The following is a 15441-nucleotide window of genomic DNA, read 5'->3' as shown; positions in this document are numbered from 1 at the left end:
CTACCTCGACCGTTGTGGCCGTTGCTGAACAAGGCTGTCGCAGGTTCCAGAAATACACCTTCCATCAAGACTTTAAACGGGGTCGGCTCGGACTGCGCGGCAATAGATACTTCTTTACGGTACGTCTTCGCCTCTGTAAGCTCCCGGGAATCCAGCTGCAGATCACCGTTCGGCGTGGTCGCTCTGGCGCTGATGGCACATAGTGATTCGATTGTTGAGATTTAGAGATAGAATATTCCCCGGGTCCGCCGATCGCTGGCTGTATTTGTTTCGTCTTTTTTTTGTACTCTAGGTAAGCACTTTTTTCCTATTCTCGTTTTCCTCATTTGTCTTTGCGTTTGCTGTTTTGCCACCAAGTTCTGCGCGTTTTCGATTTTTGGTTTGCTGCCTGCGATATGACGTGTTGCGCGCGTGCCTGTCGCGAGGCTATGAGGAGACTCTAGTCCCGGCCGTGTGCGCGTCGCTTGTCTGCCAACTCTTTGTTCAGTGTCTTGTGCTTTTAGAAATCAAGAATCGAGGCTGTCAGGCCACGTCGAGCAAGGTCACGCACCGTTTTGCTGGGTGGACGCTAGGATCCGATTTCAAGAGGGGGAAATACCATGCTTCCAGCAAAAGTGGCGACTGCGCTTAGGCTGCGAGTATTCCAGGGGAAAATGCCCCAAGTCCAGTCACTGCGTCGTAGTCATTTTGCGTTCCAGCAGCCCGCGCATTTTGCTGGTGGGAACGGGATGTTGACTGGCACTGCTGTGTAGTAATTACAACGACACCCTTCACGTCCTCCTTCACGACGCCATTAGCAACGCCGAGAAGCACAACACAACAACCTGAGATCAGCCTCCAACCTCTCACGACCATCTCTCTCCGCATCGACAACACCTAGTTTCGTTTCTGACAGCACCTGCAACGCATCCAGCGTCGACAGCAAAGCACTGGCTCTTGGTCAAGAGCTTGACTGTACGTGTTCTGCCAACACTTCTCTCATCGACACGAACCCCTTTCAAGTCGCACAGTTGCCCACGGCATTCGTGTGAGCCTGCGCTGGCCCGCTTGCAATCTGCATCAAACCACTCCACACGTCAAGAGAAACGACCAAAGAAGCATTCGCTTTACTGGCGGTCATCTTGATTACTCCCTGCTCACCGATTCCATCGATTCACGATCAATCAAAATCTCTGGACTCCCAAAACTGACAAGCTGATTCTAGAGTCAACATGACGTCCGTTCCATCCACGCGACCGCCTCAGGTCAATTCAAAACAGCCCCTGGGCCAAAAGAACGGTGCTTCCGCATTGTATTTGGAAAAGACATTGGGACAGGCGCCTCGCGGTGGCAGTCCACACTCCGAAGCGATTGCATCCTCCGAGGATGAGCGCGAAGTTGTTACCAAAAAGCCCGGCACCGCGTCAACCTCTGCGAAAAGCAGCCAGATTCTCCCGCCTCTCCGTCGTGGATCCTGGTTGCAAGAGGTCCAAGCTGGCCCGACCGCAAGGAGGCCTTCACAGGGTGGAGTCTCCATCACTTCCAACAATTCGCAGCCATCCACGCCTGGCGAACACGGCCCTTGGAATCCTGCAGGCTACAAGTCTGCCTCTGGTGCCGTCTCCTTCAATCCGTCTTGGCCCAATGAGCCTCCGCGCCGCGAGCCCCCCTCCCGCTTGACAGAGCTCCCCCAACCGTCTAGCTATTTCGGCTCTCTTCTTGGTGCGAGGGAAGAGCTGCGTTCGCCAGGAGTCGAGTCTCTTGGTGACGACTCTCTACAAGTCAGGAAATCGGGCAGGTCCCAGTCGTACTCTGTTGGTCAGAGCGAGGGCCTCCCTGACCCCAGTCAAGGCCGCGCTCGTGCAAGCTTTCAAGCTCCACGCCCGAGTGGACTTGGAGACCTCCGCGAGGAGGATTACGGCGGACAAGGAGGAATACCTGTGAGTAAAGCCGCTCCTGGCCCTGCGCCATCAGCCCTCCTCAAGCATGCGCTTGGAGTGGGCGTCCGTCACCGTGCATCAAGCACTAGCATCAATCCCGGTGCATGGCACCCGCAGCGTTCGCAAACTTATTCAGAGTCCGACTATGCGGTGGACGAGACTGACGACAACGAGGATGCGGACTATTCGGGACGGCGCGCGGCGCCCCTTTTGGGAAGGGGCCTCACCGACAGGCGCTTCAGTGAAATGTCACCACTTCGCACCGACCTCACGCTCAACTCCCCACGCACTCCGTGGAACAACCAAGCTCTTGCATTTGATTCCATTGACGAGGGATCTCAAAGCCGCCGCCACTCTTTCGCCGTCGCTTCACCTCATTCGCGCAACGCGCTCGGCCAATCTCTCTTTGGTGAATCAGGCATGGATGACGATCTGAGTTCACTCTCGCGCGCCTCTACGGGTACCGCGCAGGCAACTCAAGACCTTGGCCACGGTGCTCTGCCTTCTCCCTCTCAAGTTCGAGCTCCCAACTACAGTCAAGAGAACGAATACGCCCACTTCAGGACGAACTCCGGTGACGAAGAATCCGCTATCGAGTTGGGCCAGGCTCACGACCGCGCCTTTGCTCAGTCTTACTTCTCGGGCGTTGGTCCTGCGATGCGCAGCGCTCAGACTGTCTCTACTGGATTTACCGCCACCTCCTCCAACACGATGAACCCGTTCGCGCCACCTACCGTCCCTCGTCCTACGAAGCACCTCTACATCGTGACGTTCAAGTGCTCTCGGTCCGACGTCTACTACATTCCCGAGAATGTGGGTCTCGAAGTGAAGGCCGGCGACATGGTCATCGTTGAGGGTGATCGTGGCCAGGACCTCGGACAGGTTGCAGCCGTCGATGTCTCCTTGGAGGCCGCCAAGGCCGCTATGAAGGAGTCCGGCGAGCAGCATTTCCGCTGGCTCATGATGTTCTCCCGCCACGTCCAGGACCGCAACAGTGCGGCCAACCCGAATGGAATGCTTGCTGTTAGTAACGGCGAGCAGTATGGCAGGGAGGGTGGCATGGGTCCTCGTCCTCCTCTCCAGAACTCCATGGGAGACGACCTTCGACCGAAGATGCTCAAGCGTCTTGCTCAGGGTCACGAGATTCAAGTCTTACGCGACAAAGAAGGTGCCGAGGCCAAGGCCAAGCGTGTGTGCCAGCAAAAAGCGATTGAGCACGGTCTGACCATGGAAATTCTCGATGCTGAGTACCAACTTGACTACAAGAAGCTGACGTTCTTCTACTACGCCGACTGCTATATCAATTTCAACCACCTGGTCACTGATCTCTTCAAGATTTACAAGGCCCGCATCTGGATGTCGGCGGTGAACCCCGCATCCTTTGCCACCCCCTCCAACGCGCTCTCGCAGCTTCCGCCCCCTTCGAACCTTGGCCCTGGCGTCACTTCTTCTGCTAACGGTGGTGCCTTTGGTGGCAATTCGAGCCTGGCTGTTGGTCCAAGCTACGGTCGTGGTGCCTTCAGCAGTATGTATCATCATGGTCAACACCCCCGTGGCCGAGGCTACAGGGGTTTCAGAGGTCACAGAGGTTATGCTTACAACCGACCAGCTCCTCGCACGCCCGGAGGTCTCGAAGTCAGCCCGACTGAAGCACAGCATGACTACTCCGACAACCAAGGTCGGCAGACATACAACTATGCTCATGCCCCTGCCTACGGCGGCTTCAACCCTGTCGCCACGCCTTACGCCCCGCCGACGTGGATGCAGAACGCTCCACCCGTCAACCGTTACATGCCTTACCAGTACGGCTACGGTCAATCCGGTCCCTCTCACGGAGGATTCCCTTCTCAAGTAGGCGCCTACCCGGGCTTCTCCGGTCAAGACCAGCTCGGCATTCGCAACTCGGGCGAGGGCTCCCAGAACGAGAATGAAAACCAAGACCTTGCCAACAGCTTCCAGGGCCTTTCCCTCAACCGCGGACCGTAGACGATGGCGCTCACTTGAAGAGAAGACTGATCTATCATAACGACTTTTGGGACTTGGAGAAAAAAGACGGACTCTTACTGGTCATCAGAACTCTCGGTTTCGAAGACAAGAATCAACTTGTGAAGAACACGAGAAGTCAGAAAGAGCCTCGAGACTTTTCTTACACCCTACTTGGTCACGATCGAAACGGTCCTCTTCAAGTTCGACTTTCAACTTGGCCAAAAGGAGCTTGGTCCATTCTCCCGCGTCTCGGTCAAGGAGACTACAGCTTTTACGACTGCTCTTGAAAATTTCCAAGTGGCTTCTGGTTTTTGCGACACACCCACTCGGCTCAATTGAATTTTCCTTGCTTGCAAAAACGACTGCTTTTCAAAGACCCGATCGGCCGACAATTCCCCCCAAAATCCCCCACACGACACACGTTCTACCGGCCACCACGAGCGAAAATGAGGCTTACGGCCACCTGGGTTCGGCGCACGCAGACAGCTTTGAGGGTCAATCGAGGAATCCGACTAAGTCCTGCTGCACCACGCGTTCGATCACTCCCTGGGTGCACGCCTTGTGTCTCTGATTTTACAACACCAACGAACGATTGCATCTTAGCACCTCACACTTCACTTCTTACCCCAGACTTTGCACCACGACTATTAGACCACGGCGACTATCGGAAGAGCGAACAAAAAGGGAGGACACGAGAGATGGATTGGATTGATGGAAGAATGAAGGGTCTTGGCTGGCGATTCTGACGGTTGCAGTTCCCGACTTCCTGATAGTCCCTTTGCTTTTCGCTCGTCCCTGGCGGTGGCGGAAAAATGGCTTCTGCTTTTCAATTGCCCCCATTTGCGTTCTACACTCGACCCTTTTGCTTCTTGCTTTTACTGCTACTGCATCACACACACACAGACTACCCAAGAAGTCGGCTTTCCCCCTCTGCAAGGCTCTCAAAATGATTGATCAAAATGGAAAGGTGCTCATGTGCGCTTCCTTTTCTGCTCAGGTGCTCTGTTGGTCATACCGCTGCCATCTGCTTACGCTGTACATGTTTTGCTTCTTCGTGTTGCATATTTCTTGGCTACGTGGTTCTTTTGGTGTGTCTTCACTTCGCGACCTCCAGCAAGATTGAGAGAGAGACGAGCTTCCATTGCTGTTGCTGCTGCTGCTGCTGCTGCTGCTGCCGCCGCTGCTGCGTGCGTTGCACTGCTTGCCATCATGCGTTTCGTTGTGTTGTTGACCGCCGTCGTCATTTTTGAGATTTCCGAGAAGATTGCGAAACGGAACGACGGACTACTGCAAAGGCCTATCCACATGTACCCTGTTTTCTTCTGGTTGCAAATGAGGCTGGCCAGCTGCTTTCGCTAATACCTGGCCGTTGTTCAAGCGAAGGGCCGCCTGCTCGACGAGTGTGCGTCTGATCGAAGGAAGTAGAATTTGCAGATGTACGTCATGAGAGAGATGTTCATGATGGGAGATGGTAGAAATTTGATGCGATGCGAATGCGATTGAGCTGCGATGGCCAGACTTTCATTGGGACTGCCTGTTGCGCGTGTTCGGCATGTCTGCTACAACTAGTGACGGCGTAAAGAGACGACATGGCGTTTAGCTTGGGTGAGATATCTTCGAAGACGTTGTGGGTGTTGACCTTGGATGCGCTTGCCTCATGTTGCGCTTGCATCGTCTACTTCTCCGTCTGCGAATGCGACGCCTCCATCCATTCGCGCTTCCACACACCCACACACGCACCTCGCCGATTCAACTCAAGATTGACCTCTGCCTCGACGATATCGATCCCATTGCCTTCTTTCCTCAGCTTCAGCTTGAATCGGGTGAGAGGGAGCTGTCCAGCGCTCTACCAGCATCTGTCTACCTACAACTCAACACCATTGCGCATCGAGCGAACACCCAGAGGCCAATCTGCCCTCGAAGCTCTCAATTTACGCTTCAGATTACCACAAGGCCGACCTAAACACCGACGAGACGCACTCATCTCCAGAGTCTTTAGGCGTCTGTGAGTCACTCTGCGCTGCTGTCAACATGCGGAGCGCCAGAAGACAAGAGCGTAAGCAGACACAGCACCGCTCTCATGCATCGCTCTACTGACTCACTGATACTACAGCGGATAGAGGCTCCCCCTCGCAACCGCGACAGTCGCGGCAAGCTGGCATGGGCAGGACGACCAGCACAACGTCCTACGGTACCTACGACGGAGACGGCGATGATGGCGTCACGTTCAGCCAGTAGGTCCATTTGCCTTTTCTTAACGCACCGAGCGACGCAGTCTCCCTATGACAAAGAAAGATACTTACAAGCTGGGTGACAGAGACATGGTTGCCATGGCCCAAATTATGGAGACGCGCGCAAATGCCGATGCGGAGTACTTTACCAACCTTACCAATTACATTCGTGAGAGCAAGCGCAAGGACCTGGAGGCCATTGACAAGATGGAGAAGAAAGCGTGAGCCCGATGCTGCTTCCTGCCGTCTACTTGCCCTACTGGCCATGTTACTCACAACGCTCGCAGGGCTTCTGCCGACGACAGCTACCGCAACAGAATGCAAGCGCCGATCACCACAGCCCTCGAATTGGACCGACACAATGGCTCTCGGCAGCGGAATTCGAGTGACGAGGGCACGACGCGTACGGAAGACGACATCAAGCCGTGGAAGGCAGCGAGCGCGAACGTGATCGCTTCGTCCAAGAAGCTGCTCGGCGACTATGACGAAATATCGCGGCAGACGAAGCGCTCCGACATGCCCACTGGACGGCTTGGGCAGAGTTGGCAGAAGGACGTGGGAGAACTGAAGCGCATAATAGACATCGGGTACAAAAAGACACAGCGCGAGATCACGGACGTGATGGGCGGCAGCAGGGAAAACAACGATGGCGATGACGACCGGGAAGCGAAGGCACACTTCCCGGACAGAGAAAGAGTAAAGTCGCCAGCCGGCCTCTGGAGAACGTTGGACGACGCTGAAAGAGGCGTGAGGAAAATGACGAGGAATCTTCCAGAGGCTGGAGCCGAATTTGGGAGTGGTTAAGGATCGGGTTGACATGGGCGTTGAGATGGCATGGATGAAGGGGTTGCGACGAGAGTAAATCGAGCAAAAGCCATGGCAGGTCGGACGAAGGATTGATTGCGGTAGATGCCTGGCAAGGTACCGGAGGCAGTTAGCTAGCTTTTTAACAACGTGTTCGAGAGCCGCAGCGAGATTGTCGGGTGGGTGTTGCTATTATTTTCGACGGGCCGCACGGTTGAAGTGAAGTGGCCCAGCTGCCGGAGGCACCAGAGCCGCGCCTGCCCACCTGCCCTGCCTGCCCTATGTACCCAGCACCCTAAACTTGGCGGTGCGGTACCATCAGCTGCTCCGACTACCCTACCAAACCAAACTACGCCTCTCTTTACGTCGTCATCCGCTGCGCCAGTTTGGACTCTGCTCGTACGTTTTTCAGGCTAAAGCTCAAGTCGACTCTCTCGCTCGTCATCCATCGTACACGCCTGCCATGATATAGGCAGACACAACCTGCTTGAGCTTTTTTTTCCTAAGCAACCGCATCTGCTGTACTCTGCTACGCCGGTCAGAGCGTCAGCTGCCAACAACCCAAACCACAGCCTGACACACCCAACAAACCAACCCCAACACCACGACTGAGGGCCAGACGCGATAGAGACCACGCAGGGCGCCGAACGTTTGGCTGCCAGAGCCTTGCGCCATGGTCAAGGCAGACCCAAAGCGAAACTACTACGCCGACCTTGAGGTCGCGCAAGACGCCGATGCCGACGACATTCGCAAGCAGTTCCGCAAGCTCGCTCTGAAGTGGCACCCCGACCGGAACCCAGGCAAGGAGCAAGAATGCGTGCCACGCTTCCAGGCCATCCAGGCCGCTCACGAAATCTTGGGCGACACTGGCGAGCGTGCGCGCTACGACGCTGAGCGGAGGAAGCGAGGTTTCTACGGCGGTGCATCAACAACAACAAATACCGCCGGCGGCGCGTCCAGAGCCTCAGGCGCCGCGAACGCGCCTCCACGTCCCAACCCGTACCAGGCATACTCCAACTTTCCCCCGCCGCCACGTCGTACCGGTCCGCAGCGCGCTCAGCCTCCGCCTAAACCTGAACAACCCACCGCGTCGCAGGGTGCCAGCCGCTTTGCCAATTTTCCAAAGCCCCCGCCGACCGCCCAGAAGCCTGGCTACAACAAGGACAATGCGCAGAGCAAGGCAAATGTCTTCACTGCGTGGGAGAGCATGCGGCAGAAGCATGGGAGGGCCTCAGCGGGTCCGCCACCAAGACCGCAGCCCACCGACGACTTCGAGGCCCGGTTTGAGAGAGCCGAGGGCAATAGATCTGCGTGGGAACAGTTTAATAGGGCAAACGCGAGCAAGCCAGGCGTAGGACGTAGCACGAGCACGAGGATGCCCAAGAAGGGTGGTTTCGATCCTGCTACACCAGGTGCTGATGAGCCTCCGGCGGCGAGTACCTCTGCATATCAACGGAGTCGTCCAGTTCCTCCTCCTCCACCGCCGCCTAGGCAGCCAGATCCACAACCAGCGAGCCGTCCTCCTCCATCCCCTACTCCGAACCAGCACCGTCCTCCTCCGTCTCCTACTCCGAACCAGCAACACCACAGTGCACCTCAACCGCACCAAGACCCTCTCAAAAATTTCAAGGCAAGCTTCGCCGATGATCCGCTTGCTCGTGGCCACCGGACAAGGACACCGTATGGCTCGGCCGGCGGCGAGAAGATTTTCATAGATCCGCAGAGACGCGCTGAGAGTCAAAGAACTTCACCCCAGTATCCAGGCACGCCAACTAATGCATCAGGCACTTCGACCCCCAACATGCCGTCGGGCCGCCCCCGCAGCGCGAGTCCCCCGAGAAGAAGAAAAGGCAAAGGCAATGCCACACGTCCTTTTACCATGTACAGTTCTAGTGACAGCGAAGACGACTTCCTTCCTAAATGGAACCAAAAGCCGCAGCAGAACCAAAACGGCCAAAATGCTCAGCACGCCCAAACTGATGGACCTGCACCCAATGTCAATGGATCTAGCGGCAATGCCACGAATGCAAACGTCAATGGTCAAGGCCCGAAGGCTCAGCCCTCAATGTACGACAATCCCCCCATTTCTCAGCCCAAAGCAAAAGCGTCTTTGCCGCGAAAGAATTGGCCGTATTGGGCGCTTCCGTCCAGTGTCACGCCGCCAACCTCTTTTCCGGCATTGGCTTCTATCTCAGCATCGACAGGGAGCAATAGAAAGCGCCAGGGATCGAATGGCCCTTCTCCTGTCGCATTCAAATCTCAACGGCCCGGTAGAGGCCAGCAAAAAGAAAACGCTGACTTTGTCGACAGCTTCAACTTTCAGATCGACCCCGACGCATTCGAGCCGACCAAACCGACCCAGTCCAAGAGCAAGAGCAGTGAGAGCATCAACACGACGTTTTCGCCTGGTGACTGGCATGGCAAGTTTGAGGGCACGACGGATTACTTTGGCGGGCCGGTACCCCCGGCAAGTAGTCGCAGATCCCCTGTGCGCCGCAAGCAGTCTAATCTGTCAAAGAACCGTTCGACTCGCGCATCCCGTTCGAACTCGACGTTTAGCCCCAGTCCGGCCCGTGGCGCTGAGCAACCTCATGACCACAACAGCGCACCGACGTCTGCGACGGCGGAACAGCCACCTGCGGCTGGCTTTGGACCGGTCAAGTTTTCGCATGAAGAGTGGGCCAAGACGTTCAAGGATCCGAGTTTCTTCATGCCCACAGAGCCACCCAAGTCGACGTCTCCTTTGAAGAATCAACCGCCGCCGAGGAAGACGAAGCAGCCTAGGAGTAGGACCAAGACTCGGCAAGCTAGCGTTGCGGACGAAGATGGGTCGGAAAACGTTCAAGAGGCTCCTGGTCCAGCAAGGGAGGCTAATACTGCAGAGGGAGATGGTAGTGCCATGGACATTGACCCCGCGCCGCCCCAGCCAGCACCGGCAAATGGATCGACGGAGCCCAAGACCGTCTACGTGCAACGCCCTGAACCGGCTCAGAAGAAGCAGACGACGGAGAGTGCAAAGGCTGCGGACGGCGGCGACACGATTCGCTTGGACGAGTTGAAGAACGCTGTACCCCCTCTTTCTGGCGCCAATCAGGAGGGCCTCAAGAACCTCAACGATCTCGGCCAGAATCTGCCATTCCAATCACAACCCGCGTCGACGCACCCCCGACGGCCATCGGAGACGAGCTCGCTGCGGCTTCCTGACCCACCACGTGCCCCCGAGCTGCCGCAGCGCCTCACGGTCACGACGTGGACCGAGTTCCTGCCCAAGATGGGCTCGTACGTGCGCCTCTTCCAGAAGTTCGACTCGCACATGCTGCAGCACTTCGCGGCGCGCCAGGCTGAAGTCGAGGCCATGGGCTCGGCGAACCTGTGGTTGGGCTCGCTGGGCGACACCACGGCCGGCGGCTTCGCCAGCTACATGCGCGGCATGCGCGAGGACGAGCGCGCCCGCGCCCATTGGAGCGTCGCTTGGGACAAGCACAAGGTCGCCATGGAGTTGTTTGATGGTGCGAGGAAGCGCGTGCTGAAGGGCGTGCCTGCTGCTTGAACGTCATAGACGAAGAAACGTGGATCGAGCTTTTTTTATTCGGCATGGATGTTGTTGTCGTTGGGAGTTGATGATCAGTCACATGCTGCTGCTGGCACCTGCTGCGATGGAAGGATTGGATTGGACGGGACTGGAATTGAAACTGGACCATGGACGACACACGACCTTTTTTTCCAACTTTTCCAACTTGTCGATTTTCTTTCTCGATTCCTTTTTTTCGCCGATGCGCATGTGGCCGCATGAGTACAGGATACGAGCGACGACTACTGCATCATGGTCCAATGGATGAAAAACAAACACGAAAGAATATTTGCTTAATCCAGCCAGCGCCCGGACACGCATGGGTGGATGGGATACAGCAGCGAGCGCGACACAGAGAGAGACAGACACGAAGACAAAGAGAGACCCAATGCAATGCGTCTTTGGTTGTTTAGAGTCAGTCTTCCGTCAGTTTCAGGTCATATTCGGGGGTCTTTCGGTTTCGTCTTTGCACGCGGGTCTTTCGGGTGAGCGAAAGCGACGACAGCGGAAAGGACAATGAGGCACTTTTTGACTTTGGGGACTGCGCTTCCTCTCTCTTTCTCTCTTGACGATTGATCAAATGCGATGTGGATGGAGAAACGCGAAAGGGAAGAGATATCTAGGGTTTGTCTTTTTCGGCAACAGTTCCAGTCCATCAGTTGAGCCAAGGCAAAAAAGGGAATTGACGAAACGACGAGAAAGTAAAGAAGACGGACGCCAAGGAAAGCAGCAGGCATGCGGCGGGAGTTGGTCTGTTGTTCGACGGTTGATGATTTAGTTGGTCGGACAGCGAGGAGAGTGGAGAATACCCCCTCAATCAATTCATCAATCATTCAAACCTGGGGTTTGTTTCCTCTTGCTATTGACTTCCTGCCATGGTACCAGTGACCACACACTGAAACCAACTTACCTCCTCCGTTCCCCCTTCTTCTTCTGCTTCTTCCTCCTCTCAAGTCACAGTTGGCACCAAAAGAAATGACGACTCCAAGACGACGCAGTCGACCGGTTCAGGCGTTCTAAATTATTGGCGTGAGACAAGTTTTCCTTAAGCCGGACAAAATAGCAACTCCAAAGCATGGCCATGCACATAAGGAGGCCTACGGTTCGATCATTCGTGCTCTGAGAGATGATCTCGGGGCTGCCTTTTGGAAGTGTGCGGTGACGGCGCGATTGACCTGGCCCTTATTGCCTGCGAGTTGTCTTGTACACACGGACTCATCATCTCACGAAATGACCAGCGTTTGAACAAAGTGGTTTGTTTTTCATGCTATCGAGGACTTGCTATTTTACGCTGTAGTTTTGAAACAAAAGAGACGAGGGACCTCAACGCCTTTCCGGACCGTCGGCGCCTTGCTAATGGTATGGTGACGTGACAAAAAGGGAGGGGAAAGGTTGGAAATAAAAAAGGGAGGTGTGAAGAAGAGATGATGCCCATGTGTCCTCCGTCCGTTAAACGCCACCGTCCCACTTCCCTGGAGATGCTTACTGTTGCTGTTCGGGTGGATCCACTTCCACCCACACCGTGTCCACGCCTTCGTCCTCCTTTTGTCCATCTTGATCCTCCTCTTTCTTCGCTTCATCCTTCACATCAGTCTCGCCCTGCAGTGCTGCAGCTGTAGCAGCAGCGGCAGTCTTCTCCTTCTCCTTCTCTTCATCATCCTCAGCTTGCAGCGCAGCGACAACGGCAGCATTCTCCCTCTCGTCATACGCCGCCTTCTTCCTCTCGTCCTCCATTAACCCCTTCCCCTCCCTCTCCTTCCCCCAAACACCCCATCCGTCGCCGCCAAACACGTCTTCTTCAACCCCCGCACACACTTCATCCCAGCCCAACCACTCGCCCTGCTGCGTCCAAACGCCACCTTCACCTCCTCTCCTGTCGGCGCCCAGCTCGCGCTGGCGCGCGCGATCCCACGCGCCGGCTGCTGTGGGCCGCGATTCGGCGAGCGCCTCGTCGTCTTCTGCGGCGGTGATTTCGTTGGAGAGGAGCGAGGAGTACGTCGTCTGCCGCATGTGGCGGCGCAATAAAGCGCGCGCGTACGGCGCGAACCAGAGGTGGCGGTAGATGCTGTCGCGGGGGTCGAGATGCGCGAGGGAGGGCGGCGTCGTGGTGTCGGTGCCGGGGTCGATGCCGTCGAGGGTTTCGGCGCCGGGGGAGAGGGGCGACGTCTTGGGTTTCGATTTGGAAGAGTGCGGTTTGGGGTTTTGGTAGAGGGGCGAGAGGCGGTGGTGGGGCTTGCTCTTGTTGGAGTTTGGAGGCGCAGATGACGAGGATTTGGAGTTGGAGTTGCCGTTGGTTTCGGGCGACGAGTACGACGCTCCCAGCGACCTTGCGCGCACATCGCCGCTCGAGGAGAGACGCGGCGGGAAGTGCAGACTCGCAGGCACAGAGCCCGTCCTCAGATTTCTAGCCAGGGGCAAAGTCGACCACGGCAGGTCATCCGGCAGGTCGTCAAGACCAGACGTCACGGTCAGCGGCGTCGTCGCGTTATCCGGAATATCCGCACTCGCCCTATCGCGGTCGAGGAGATGAAAAGGCGAGGGCAGCGCCGCGAGAGCAGGCGGCAAGTCGTGCGCAGAGGCGTTGGGAAAGGCGAGGACATCGTCAGCAGCGAGGAATTCAATGTCGCCATTGAACGAATGCGGCGCCGACATGGACTGGAACAGCGCGCTACCGTAGTCGAGCCCGATGGCGTACTCGTAGTTGCGTCCTGGCTGGATCGTGAAATTCAGAGGTTTTCTTGCCCCCTCTTTCCCCCCTTGGAACCCGTAGCCCCTGAACCGTGACTGTCCGTAGACCGTTTCGTACAGCCATTCGCGCACACGACCCGTCGTTCCCAAATTTTCGCGCCGCACTACCTGCCGCGCTTGCTCCTGCTCGCTGAATATGATTTGAAGGGCGTTTTGTAGGTCGTGGACGCCTCCTTGGCCGGTACTCTTCTTGCTGGCAGCGGCAAAGACGGCACGCAGGTCGCGCGCCGGACCCATTACGATGCCCGAGTTCAGGAACTTGGGGTTGAAAATGTTGCGCGCGGAGGCATTGGCGCTGATGGCACTCTCCCACATGGGCGAGTCCGGCACCGCGTCGCAGGCCACATCGTCGGTGGCATAGTGCCAGCAGTGTGTGTCGGCGGCAAAAAGCACCGTCTGCCTAAACCGCTGCTCGGGCTGCTCGCCTGGCCGCTTCACCGGCTCGTTGCCGTACTCCTTCTTCAAGCGGTCGTTCGCATCGGCGACGACGCGCTGGTACTGGCGGATGAGGACCGATGACGGCAGCTGGAACCATGCGCGGTAGCCGTCGGCAATGAGGATCAGATCGTCGTCCCTGATGTGGTGATCTTCGAGATGGTCGTATATCCTGCCAATTACAGTCGACGTCTGGTCCTTGCTGTACCCCAGAATAGTAGGCGGCGGGTAGTCGAGCAGCATCGTCGACAAGATGCCCCTGCAAAAGTTGGAGTCGGAGTCGGCGGCTGGAATCAAGAGGCGGAACGTTGGTCCATTCTTGGCTGTAAAGGGCAGCGGCTCCAGTGTCGGTTTTGCAGCAACATCATCTATTTTGCTCGTTTGCGCGGCTTCGATGATGGTTTCGGTCGCAGAGGGCGGTGACGTTGCCTCTGCAGTCGTTGCGGTGCCATTGGCATGTAGATCTTCGTCCGCGAGCCACAAGTCGTTGCCCTCCCGGTGCCCCGAAATATTGGACGGCGACAAGTTCTGTGGAGGAGACGTTTTAGCACAATACAAACAGTGGAGAAAACAACACAAATCGCCTTGTGATCAACAGCAATGCGAAACAGGAATTGAAACCGCCCTTCCCCTTTTTCTGCAGCGCGAGGGCCCACCAAACAAGAAAGAAAGAAAGATGGAGGAAAACGCACCTCGACAGAATACGACCAGAGCAGGACGACAGAAACTGAGGCGAGGAGAATGGTCAGGAAAAGATGCCGACCCTTCCTGCCCTTGACGACCATCCACAGGGCCTCGGCGTAGTGCCGGACCAACGGGCTGCAGCACGACGCGCTCGTCTCGCCACGCTCGAGCATTGCGGGACAGATTTTTCTTTTTTTCTTTCAACAACGAAAAAGACAGGAATTAGGTAGGAAGGACAGGAGGAAGGAAGAATCTCTCAGTCCATTGGACTGGTGTTGTAGATATGTTTTGTGGTCCAGGGCCAGGTACGGGGCCGGTCGACCAAGCGCGCGAGTCAAGGACAAACACCAGGGCGAAGGGACAGGCTGCTAGGAGTATAAACAGCGCTGGCGTCCAATGATGTCAGCCTAGCAGACAGGCAAGCAGGTCGGCAGCGGTTAGATGGATTAGGCCGGACCTGGTGTGTGGAGGAGTTCAGATTAGGTTGGCGGCTCGCTGCAGAGGGAGGGGTGGAGGGGTGGGTGCTGGACGCCAGAAAGCCGTGGTCGACAAGCGAAGAAGAGAAGACTCAAGGAGTGACTGGCAAGCAAGAGAGAGAAAGACGTGAGAGAGGAAGGGAGAGGAGAGGTGCGAGGCGCGAAAAAGAAAAAGACATTGGAGACGAAAATACACCACGCCATCTCATGGCATGCGCCACCCTCGTCCTGTTTGGCGGTTGCGCGTCCACTCAAGAACCAAAGCCGATGGGGAGACTGCAGGGCAGCGAGATGCCCCCTTGTGCCCATCTCATCCCCCACGGTCCACGCGCTTACAAGGCCTCAGGCCGCAAGGGGATGCCCTGCCCCGGTTCTGGCCAACCACCAACCGCCTTCGTCACGGCCCACGCGTCCGACGCTTGGCTTTTTCGCTGCACCACTCCTCCGCGAACAACAACCGCGATCACGAACGAAGAATATGAGCGAACGTCTCTTTTATATACAAACGATGCACTGACGACATGGGTTATTCTTTCCACCGTGTCTTCGATCGACAATCGTGCCCAAGCGAATTTGGCCGCCGTGCT

General features: G+C 56.5%; 4 protein-coding genes across 4 annotated transcripts; 2 read left to right on the top strand and 2 right to left on the bottom strand.

Annotated features, from left to right (window-relative positions):
• Nucleotides 1-1211: 1211 nt before the first annotated feature.
• Nucleotides 1212-3905, top strand: BKA78DRAFT_350336 (uncharacterized protein; the record flags this gene model as incomplete). Its single annotated transcript, XM_066890974.1, has 2 exons — nucleotides 1212-3444; nucleotides 3529-3905. 2 exons carry the CDS (start codon nucleotides 1212-1214, stop codon nucleotides 3903-3905), a joined length of 2610 nt encoding a protein of 869 aa, XP_066748349.1.
• A 1849-nt stretch (nucleotides 3906-5754) lies between these two features.
• On the bottom strand, nucleotides 5755-6527 carry BKA78DRAFT_307200 (uncharacterized protein). Its single transcript, XM_066887836.1, has 2 exons — nucleotides 6019-6527; nucleotides 5755-5961 (listed from the first exon to the last, which is right to left on the bottom strand). Exon 1 carries the CDS (start codon nucleotides 6401-6403, stop codon nucleotides 6101-6103), a length of 303 nt encoding a protein of 100 aa, XP_066748348.1. The 5' UTR covers nucleotides 6404-6527; the 3' UTR covers nucleotides 5755-5961; nucleotides 6019-6100.
• Nucleotides 6528-7229: 702 nt separating this feature from the next.
• On the top strand, nucleotides 7230-10719 carry BKA78DRAFT_87420 (uncharacterized protein). The gene is made up of 3 exons (XM_066893888.1): nucleotides 7230-9007; nucleotides 9251-9407; nucleotides 9459-10719. The coding sequence occupies exons 1-3, from the start codon at nucleotides 7614-7616 to the stop codon at nucleotides 10488-10490; spliced, it is 2583 nt and encodes an 860-aa protein (XP_066748347.1). The 5' UTR covers nucleotides 7230-7613; the 3' UTR covers nucleotides 10491-10719.
• A 1032-nt stretch (nucleotides 10720-11751) lies between these two features.
• Nucleotides 11752-15049, bottom strand: BKA78DRAFT_307196 (uncharacterized protein). The gene is made up of 2 exons (XM_066887835.1): nucleotides 14387-15049; nucleotides 11752-14222 (listed from the first exon to the last, which is right to left on the bottom strand). The coding sequence occupies exons 1-2, from the start codon at nucleotides 14549-14551 to the stop codon at nucleotides 11994-11996; spliced, it is 2394 nt and encodes a 797-aa protein (XP_066748346.1). The 5' UTR covers nucleotides 14552-15049; the 3' UTR covers nucleotides 11752-11993.
• Between the last annotated feature and the right edge of the window lie 392 nt (nucleotides 15050-15441).

This window comes from Phyllosticta capitalensis (assembly GCF_038381095.1).
Source record: "Phyllosticta capitalensis strain CBS 128856 chromosome Unknown BKA78scaffold_2, whole genome shotgun sequence".
Classification (NCBI taxonomy): Eukaryota; Fungi; Ascomycota; class Dothideomycetes; order Botryosphaeriales; family Phyllostictaceae; genus Phyllosticta; species Phyllosticta capitalensis.
Note: the sequence above shows the minus strand (reverse complement) of the source record. Positions and strands in the feature narration are given on the sequence as shown.